Genomic DNA, 10,297 nt, shown 5'->3' with positions numbered 1-10,297 from the left:
TTACAGCAATAAAGCACTATCTATACTGTCATCTTTCTCTCGGCTTTGCAAAAGAGTCTATACAATGCAGCATTTATATTTATTTATTTTTTACAGTTTTAAAGGGAAACAGCACTCAAAATTCAGATATTAAAATTCATGACAGCCAAATTAGTCCTCGTGAATGTTCTCTCCCAAAGCTACAAATTAAGACTGTCAATAAATACAAGCCTTACTTCCTAATGAGCTTCATTGCGTATCTGTTCCTAAACCAGTAAAGATCCCTTGATCCCACTGAAATAATTCCAGTAATAACAGATATGAATTTAGCACAAACATCATCCTGACATCACAGATTAGAAATGGGGAAACCCTCCCCTCCCCTCCCCTCCCCCATTTTACATCTCTTACTAAGACGCACAGTATATAATCTTCACAAAGAAACCGAGCTGTTATAAGACGCTGTAAAAAAGCTAAATTTATGCTGAAGTTCAGTGGCATTCCTCTTTAAGACACGGCTGCATGTAAAGACAGCAAAGGTCTAGTATCACTCGATAAAAAGAGTGCTACAAGTAAGTGTGAAGGGCTGCTGGGGGGAGGGAGGGGAGAAGATTATTAGCAGAAGCTTCCTTTAACCCATTTTAATGTAAAATACTCCTCCATCACAAACATCTGTAGTTGTAGTCGGTACATCACTGTACACACGTCCAAATAAAATACAACTAACAGGAAACAAAAAAAAACCCTGAACACAGACAGTTTAGCCTAATGCTACCAAGTGTTTCCTCAACTTGTAACATCATCTTTTTTTTTTTTTTAAATTTAAGGTCAGTGCAAATAAAAAAAAACTTTACAGAACTCAGTGTGACTGGCAGCTACAGTAAACGAGACAGCTCCGTATCAGCTGACCAGCAGCAGTAAGTTAACTGGCAAACCTGGCGTAACCCAACCTCTTCATCACACTCCCACATATGTCCTCTATTAGTCTGATGTCCTTTCGTGGCATTTTTTCCCTCCACATGTTAATATTGGCTGGTGAAATATCTCCCTCGTACATTAGATTGTACAGGTTTGTGGAGGTGGTAAATATAAGTTGGTTGAGGGCTGTGGGTGAGACGGGCACCCCCAAAAATCTGTGTATGCTTTCCGCGGTTTCCTGGGGGAAGTTGACCACGTCCTCAAACCTCACTTGGTAGTAGCACTCCTCGGGGAGGCTCTCGCTGACCCTAAGCACTGCTGTGGTGTGAGCCAGCCACAGATGAGCCAGAATCAGGACAGGGTTTGTCTCCGATCGGGACAGCAGCCTCTGTATTATTTTAAACTCTGGTGCCACGGTTGGGCAGCCATCCTTGACAGCATCCTCCTTGAATATCAAGGAAAGGTGCTGCGGGATGTTCTTAAGGGAGTATAGGCTGGGTTTACTGTTATATACCATAAGATAAATCCATGCTCGAGGGTCCCTGACCAAATAGATTGTCCTCAGTGAAGGTCCCACAACCTCCTGAATGAAAGGTAGTTTGAGCGCCCAGCTTCCACTTCGCATGCTGAGGACCACGCGGGTGTTGGGGTACTCAGCGACATGTCGTCTCATCTCCCTAACATACTCTGCATCTCTGTCCAGACTGGCTCTGAGTTTTCCCTTCAGCTCAGACGCTGGTTCCCTCCTCCTGGATCTTTTCTTTCTGTCCCTGGAGGTGCTGACTTTCTGGGGCTGTTTGACCCTACTGCCCTCTACCAACTGAATGTTTTGCAAGTGGAGCTTGGTGTTGTGGACCAGCGAGTGCAGCCAGCCTTGGATAATCTTAAACCGTCCATGCTCAGCATCTGACCTTGACCACTCACAGGCATCAACCAGGGAGTCAAACTCAAACTCAGTCTCTGGTATGTCCACATGCTCGGTGGGAACCCGAATGTAAACAAAGTCAGAGCTGTTGTAGAAAAGGTGCTTGAGTATTTCTGAGCCTGAACCGGGAAGAGTTGCTATGAGGACAGTAGGGAGGGGGAGTCGGCGCTGCTCGTACAGTCTGATTTGGTTGTTTACTTCGCTTTTGGCACCCGCACCTTTCCATTTTACCCCACAGAGAAGCTGATCGCAGCTGCTAGACACAAACAGCAACTCGGCTATCCACAGGATGAGCACGGAGAGCAGGGCGTAACGCATCAGCCTGCTGAAGCAGACATAAAACTTCCTCTGCATGGTCAAAAATCCTATAGCCACACAGAGAACAACCCCTGCAATCACATTGACTGTAAATCCAAAGTCAAACAGCTGATTATCAGTACTGATTTGTTTGGGGATGAGTTGTGTCCCAAGGCCATATCGTGTGATTTGATATCTATCCTCCACCTTACAGTGACCTCCAAATCCTAAATAAGTCAACCTTGCTCCTATGTCTTTATAGTTTGTAGCTATAGAGACAATCTTCTCTGTGTTATTTATGGTTAAAGAAAGTCTAACTCCATTCTTGCTATTATCCACAAATTTACAGCTGGACACTTTGACATATGGACCGTGTAACACATAAGCAACTCTGCTGACTGTGCCTGTCATTGGAAAAGTGACATTGACATACTGTGTCCACCTCTTTTTAAACTCAGCTGCCTGCTCTGCCTCCTGTATCTTGGTATCGGGGCTGTGACCCTGGGTGTCAAACCAGAACATTTTATAATGAGCGTCCCACACGTCCATCATTGCGCCATTATATCTGTCCATAAATCTGAAAGGAACATATTTAAAATCAATGTCCAGATTGTGGAAAAAAGCACTGAGTGACTTCACTGGTGAATCATCCCACTTTTCCACATGGTCAAGCACCAGCAGCGTTTGTGAGTTGAGTAAAACCAAAGCTCTGTACACACTCTTTAGTCTCATGGCTGGGGAGTAAGCCGACGCTGCTTCCCCACTCACAAACATGGTGTCCCTGTGCGAGGAAGCGACTATCACCTCCCCATTAGCGTCACCCACCCCCTCATCAGTCCAGCGCAGCCATTTGGCACACTCCCCTAACTGACCCTCCCAGGGATTGTTACACTGACTAGTAGGAGATGGACTGAACACTAACACATTGTTAAGATAGCTGTACTTTGGGCCATAAAGTGCTTCAGACACAAATACTTGTCCATTAGGAGCAAATGTGAATGAATTCTGGTCTGGGTGCTCGTGACCTGGGTTAAAGCTGTTCCAGCCGTCTACCCATGAGTAAGGCTTGTCATGAACAATGTCGTAGACTGCACGGCCACCCAGTTTGCCAGACTTAAAGGAGACAAAAGTATTACCCTGACCATTGGGCAGCCCTGCTCCGTACGTAACCACACCCCAGTTTGAGAAAATATGCATCCAGGCTTTGCCAAAGTTGTGGGGAGGTTGTGGTGTGAGGTGGGAGTTGTACCAGATGTATTCTGTGTGAAGTGTAGCCCAGCGCTGTGCAGAAGACTGTCCCATGGGACCATCCTTGGGCCGGTGCTTTCTAATCTGTTGAGCCAGCCAATTACCCGTTCCGTTCCTCATGACAAATGTATCGAGGAAGACAAGCTGGCTCTCTGGCCCATAAAACCAGTTGTAGTTGGAGTCTGCTATGCCAACTGTCCTCTGAAACCCCGGCAACAGAGTGGCATAATAAAACCAGAAGTGTCCCCGCAGCCAGTTGTTCTGCAAGTTGTCGATGTTGAAGTGGCGTTGAGCTAAGAAGACGTACTGCGTGATGGACTTGGCCGTGTAGCTCCCGTAGGCTACTCCTTCGTCCAGCGACCCATCAACAATGTGGTTTAGCAGAAACATTGTTTTCTCCATATAATTCACCGACACTTGTTTCCAGATCATCGACTCTGGGTCATTATGTGATCCCACCACTATTGCACCAGTCATGATAGCTAATATATTAGTAGTTTGATGATTCTGGAGGTATTGTTTCCCCCACCCCCTATACTTAGAGAGCTCAAACAGCTCCTCCGTCTCAGAGCGAATTTTCTTGAGGTACACATCCTTCCTCCGTTCATCCAGGAAAGTGTAGATAAAGTCATAGGCAGTAGCAAACCCAGTGAGAGAGTGCGCCATGGGAACCTCATCATTAGGTGCACTGGTCACCTTCCAGTCTGGGTAATCAGCCATCCTGTCCATAAACTTGATGAGAAACTGCAAGGCGGCAGAGTCCTCTGGGCACAACAGGCAGTAGAGAGCCAGGGGAGGCAGGTTGTTTCCATAAATCTCATTCCACTTGCTTGTAAACTCCTCGTGTTTTGCAGGGGGCATGTAAAAAGGAACATTAGACAACATAGTGAAAACAGCCGCCCGGATGACTTTGAATATGTGACTGTGGGTGGTGGAGGACCTTTGCCTCAAGTGCAACACATCCACTTGGTTAAAATATAGGTTGGGGTGAGAATCGGCAGAGTGATGTTTCCACTGCTCGGTTGCTCTGTCGTGGGTGAGCTTGACCTGCAGCAAATCATCTGTGAAAATGTCTCTGTCTGTGGCATTGAAGACCCCAGAGAAAGCAGCCCCCACTGCGAAGAGCGGTAACAAAAAGACAGAATATACGACCCAGTTAACTGCCATGTTGCCAGGCATTTGTGAATACATTTTACTGGGGTTTCAAAATTTAGGGAGCTGGATGTTTTTCCTCCTTAAAAAAATGTTGTAACGTCCCATAACTTCAGTCAAAGTCCAGGTGAATATATATACTTGTTAGGGGTGCAATATTTAGTAAAAAAGTCCCGTGCATGATAGTCAAGAAAAAGGGAGGGAAAAAAAACTTTAGTGCAAGAGCAAACACTTTCCATATCCACTTGTGACAATCTTGTAACTGTTTGCAAAGGCAACACAAACACATCCCATTAAATATAAATGTCTGCTGGAGAAAACATAGCTCAGTTCGCTTTTAAAATGCAATCCAAGCCACACACACATACACACACGCACACACACACATAAAGAGAGAAAAAAATCTTTAGCTTATGTGTGCATGTTTTTCTCAGTCCTCATAGTAATATAGGCTCCTGAAGACTGGCATCTCCCCCCCAACGCGTGCGCCAGTAACTCATATTGATCTCCTCCCCAAAACATTTCCTCTGGAACAAACATCAGTCAGCCCCAGTCTGTGTCAGGTCCAATCACAGCCACCCAAAGACTCCGTGTGCACCCCGACCGATCTGCAACATCCATGGACATGAACCTCGGCAAACAACGCATCTCCGCAGACAACATTGCTCGGTATCCCGGCTGCAGACACCCTTAACTGCCTGGTGCTTAAATCTCCAAATCCCGATGTGGAAATTGATCTCCTTGCATTGTCAAATCCTCTCCTCTCCTCTCTCCTTTCTCTCTCTCTCTTTTTATTCAACTCCCTTCAACTGTTTCCACGTTTGATCCTCTCTGCGATTAGTCTGGTGAAGTCTGAAAACGGGAAAGTTGTCGTCACTCCTCAAGTATTCAAAGAATGAGACATTGTTCCGATTGTCCGAAAGGGGAAACAGTAACCCAAAAAAAAAAAAAAAAAAAAAAAAAGAAAAAGAATCAGCCTCCCAAATGGTGGATATTCCTCATATAAATCTTACACCGGAGGGTTATTTTTACGCGTCCGCTGCGTTTTGGAGACACGCATCCCCGAAGTGAAAGGCTGTGTGTGTGTATATGTGTGTGTTTCTCCGGACGCGTCTCCCGTTGTGTCCTCTCGACTGTTCAACACAGTCAGTTTGATTGTTTTTTCTGCACTGGATGGAAAATTTCCACTGTACAAACTGTAGAGGGAGCCGTGACTTCAGAAGCTCAGCCTTTCGTCTCTCTCTCATAGAGATGTGGGAAGGCTGAATATTCATTTCATAGAGCCTTTTTTTTTTTTTTTGTCTGTCTCTCTCTCTCTATATTCCTAACAGGGAGACTGACTGATTCTCAATGCTCAATATATGAAAGGCTTTAGGGGGGAGAAATCATACAAGTGATGAGTTTTTTAATAGTCAAAACCATTCCCCTAAGTGTCATTTAATTTAACATTTTACAGGAATAACTCCTTATTTGCAAAAAAGTGGGCTTCTAATAGGAAAATAAATGTGCACACACACACACACACACACACACAATGAAAGGAGGAAAGGGAAGCAAAAGCAACAGCTGTGCAATAAAAACAGTAATATGGAGAGAGGAGTCATATTTATTGGCCTCCTTTGAAGAGACACACTTTCTGGCACTAAGGACACAACTGATATTGCACCTTAAAGGAATAGTTGGACTATTTTTTGTAAATATGCTGATTTGCTAAGATTTGAGAGTACATGAGAAAATCACTACTGTTATTATATATCTGTTCAACATAATAATAATAATAATAATAATTGGGATACAGCAAGCTTGGCGATGTCTATGGGTTAAAATAAATAAATAAATAAATACAAATCCACCCACCAGCACTGCTAACGCTCACTAATTAACACATATCTCATTTGTTATAGAGCCATACAAAAAAAAACAGAAGTGTAGAAACATATGCTACATAAACTGAGCTGCTGTGGCTTTAATGACGGGACAAATATAACAAAAAGTGGTATCAATCTCTCATTTAATCATCTCCAAGGCAAATAAAATCTCATTGTGAGTAGTTTGGCTCAAGTTTTCGACATCTGCACCTTCATTTGTTCCACGAAGATCCATATTATACTAATTATTTGCATTGCAGGGTAGATTCCATGAATATATATCTCACTTGAAATGGCCCCTTTCCCCCACTAAATGTCTTTTTAAATCTTTTCATCCATTGTTTCAGTTGCATGTCTTTGTAATACATTTCCTGAGGCAACAGAAAGGCATCCAATAACCTCAATAGCATCTCTCCTCCGAGAAATGGTGTGACATTTGCTTGTCCTAACACACGGCACCATGGACTCATTGATCAGCTCATTCTGGTGTATATTAAGTTTCTGGGCAGCATCTTCATTTTAATGATGGATCACTTTCTCTGTACCCAGCTCACACGTGTGTTCTGCTGCATGCTATCCCACAGGGACCACTGTTGCATGATGCATTTTTTTTTTCTTCCTCCCCACAGCTCGAAAGCACACGCTACAGGCACACAGTTGGCCTTATCAGCATCACTGCAGGAAACACGCACAGTAATCTCTCTTAGGACAAAAATCTTCCATATGGAGAGGAAATACACTGCAAAACAAAAATGCTGATTTTAAAACAGCGATGTTAATCTTGAAATGAGATCAGTCAGATTGCTTCATAAACATTAAGATAATATTTCTTGAGTCAAATAAAGGCTTCAAAATTCTCTTAACACCCGACAGATTTTTAAAAAGTACATTTTAAGGAAAAGAAAAACAACAGCATATGTTCCTCTACTGCACCAACTGCCAAATCTGCAAAGCAGTAAATCAACACTTAATTACCCTTTTTTAAGCTTTATAATCTATTATAATCATACATATATAATTATATATGTATGGCTTCCAGTCTTGTACGTAAATCTTGTTCCTGTTGACATCAGTGGGAACTACTTTTTGTGACATTCTCCAATTTAATACTCTTTCAGCATCTCTGTAGTCTGCCGGACATTTAGTGAAAAACAAGACAAGACAGTATGTTCAGCTACAACACAACACATGGTTAAAACCACACCACAAGCTGAGGCCAATGCAAAAAAATGCCTCAAGATGCAATACCACTAACTGCCACTGGGGTCCAAAACAAGTCTCACATGAAAAAAATATGTTGCATTCTCAAAGTCAAGCTTATTTCTCAAAATACCTTGACACTAATTTAACATCTGCAGTTTAATTTATTTATTTTGTTTTATCAGTGTCTTTACAGGGAGTTTAATAATTGTTGTTTTATTCTGGAGATATTCAAGGTGACATATTATGCACATTTCTAGGGCTATATTTTTTATCCTAGGGTTCAACTGGTATATTTTAGCATGACTTACAGTTCAGAAAACTCCTTATTCATCTTATACTGTTCTTTTCTTTATGCAGCCCCTCAGTTTAGCATCTGTTCAGGTTGGTGAGCTTGCAGCTCCAGAGGCAACATAAACAAACAGTAGTGGCCTAGCAGGACTTCAATTTCCTTTTCCTCATTCTTTACTCATAATGTCAGCATCTCAAAAATATCTCTACTGTACATCCAATTTGAAATATGTATGTGGACAATGGGAACCACCTGTGGAAAAACCTTAGCAACAAAGACTATGAATGATGGCCGTCTATGAGCATGCACCTCGAACTGAACCAGCATGAAGCTAGCTGGTTTTTGTCTTGCAGGGAGCATTTTAACATACATTCAGCTCAAGTTTTGGAAGTGTCAAAAAACTATTTCAAAAAATAGCAAAAGGTATAATATGTCCACTTGATGGATTTACAAAAATATACTGTACCATATATTGAATAAAATGTATTTCACTGTATTGGTTGTCATAGTTTCTGCTTGCTTATCAAGCTTCAGGAGGAGGTAGGCTACAGTCAAATTCACATGATTAAATGTCCTTATAGCTGACATTATGTATGCATTGTCTATTTTCTACTACTAATGTCCATGAATTACATCCCAAAACAAACCAGCATGATTGCAATCACAACACAATGAAATGTTAGAGAGGAGAATACAGCTGTGTGATCGTTAGCCAATCTTCTCTTCTTTATCTGACATAGATCTTACTAAAAAAATCAGACACTTCCTTCTTATTTTGCAAACTCATTGTTTACTATACATTATATTGACTTACCCAAATGGAGATTAGTTAATTAATCTAAAAAAAAGGCAGCAAGGATACATGTTTTAATGAGTTTGACAGAAGCTCAGTTAATGCTCAGTAAATGTGTTGCATATTGTTAGAAATCAGAGCAGTCCTCTCATATAAGTCTCATGTTAGTCAGTGGTGTGTGTGTGTGTGTGTGTGTGTGTGGATAGAGTTCACAGGAAGTTCAATCCTCAATTTCTTCTCAACTCCAATCTGTGATTAAGACTGAATGTTTTGCTTTCATTTTCTTTTCTTTTTTTTAATTTGTATTGTGTAATTTTCCAAAAAGACAAAATGCAGATGGCAGTGAAGATGTATTATGTAATAATATTGAATTTAAAGTTGGTTCATATATCCTGATGCAGCTGTATTCAACAAACTTTTTAAGATATGAAGTTTGTTCTGCGATATATGAAACCGTTTCTTAACCCTCCTTCGTCTGTTTTGACTGTTCCTTCTTTCCTTCCTTCCTTCTTCTCTACTTTTTCCTTCGTTCTTCCCCTTCTTCCCTCTTTCTTTGCTCCCTCCCTCCCTCCTTACTCCTTTCCTTCCTTCCTCCCTCCTTACTCCTTTCCTTCCTTCCTTCCTTCCTTCCTCTTTTCCTCCTTACTCCGTTCCTTCCTTCCTCCCTCCTTACTCCTTTCCTTCCTTCCTTCCTTCTCTCCTTACTTCCTTCCTCTTTTCCTCCTTACTCCTTTCCTTCCGTCCTTCCTTCCTTCCTCCCTCCCTCCTTACTCCTTTCCTTCCTTCCTTCCTTCTCTCCTTACTTCCTTCCTCTTTTCCTCCTTACTCCTTTCCTTCCGTCCTTCCTTCCGTCCTCCCTCCCTCATCCCTTCCTAATTCTGGGGTAAAATAAAGATTTAAAACATTGAATTGAATCACTAAGTTATTCACAAATAGGTTTTTTTGCAGTGTAAACCCCTCTGCTGTATGCACTACCCAGAGTTTCCTTCCATTAGCCTAATTGTCCATCTGTTCAACCTCCACGTTTCTCAGCAGAGTACTTTTGACTAATTTGATCTCCATTTAGTCGCCTCCACTTGTATTATGTCCTGTCTTCACTGGAAAATCACTCCTGGAAGCGATTGAGCGAGAGGGAAGGTTCATCTGTTGCACACAGCCGTGATCCTTTTGAAGTTTCCCTCCAAAACTAACAGGAATGGCTTCTAATCGCCAGAGCGCCGTGTGTCAGTTCCTCCCTGTCGGATTTGTACGAGGGAGAAAGAGAGAGAGAGAGGGAAGGGGGGAGGAAAGGGAGGGGGGGGGCGAGTTCAACTGAGCATCCTAATTAAGGGAAGCCTCGGTGTGGTGAAATGATTGAATGATGTCGACCTCAGTAAACTAATACTCTAATCACTCTCATCCACAGCTGCTCGGCCCCCGGGTTGAGCGGGAGGTCCTCAAGTTGTTGCTCGGCACTGGTTGCCTAGCGACTTTTCAAGCATATCTGATCAGAGAAGATAAATGGTAGACTGCCAAGAACTTGTCAAACGTGGACGCTGAACACATCCTGGAGTGACAGGTAGCTACTAATGTCCCTCAGGTCCATCCATTCAAATAGCTGCTTTTTTTTTGGGGGGGGGGGGGGG

The 10,297-nt window shown here is 42.5% G+C and overlaps 1 protein-coding gene across 1 annotated transcript; it reads right to left on the bottom strand.

The window, feature by feature from the left end:
• Window positions 1–436: 436 nt before the first annotated feature.
• On the bottom strand, window positions 437–5,017 carry LOC128382322 (dermatan-sulfate epimerase-like protein). The gene has a single exon (XM_053342321.1). It carries the CDS (start codon window positions 4,556–4,558, stop codon window positions 902–904), a length of 3,657 nt encoding a protein of 1,218 aa, XP_053198296.1. The 5' UTR covers window positions 4,559–5,017; the 3' UTR covers window positions 437–901.
• Window positions 5,018–10,297: the final 5,280 nt, after the last annotated feature.

The sequence above is a fragment of the Scomber japonicus genome, chromosome 21 (genome assembly GCF_027409825.1).
Source record: "Scomber japonicus isolate fScoJap1 chromosome 21, fScoJap1.pri, whole genome shotgun sequence".
In the NCBI taxonomy this organism is placed as follows: Eukaryota; Metazoa; Chordata; class Actinopteri; order Scombriformes; family Scombridae; genus Scomber; species Scomber japonicus.
The sequence above is the reverse complement of the archived record's forward strand: the minus strand, read 5'-3'. Positions and strand labels throughout refer to the sequence as shown.

Bases quoted from the DNA above. Each gene is read 5' to 3' on its own strand.
- LOC128382322 (XM_053342321.1), bottom strand. From the start codon at position 4,558: ATGTATTCACAAATGCCTGGCAACATGGCAGTTAACTGGGTCGTATAT.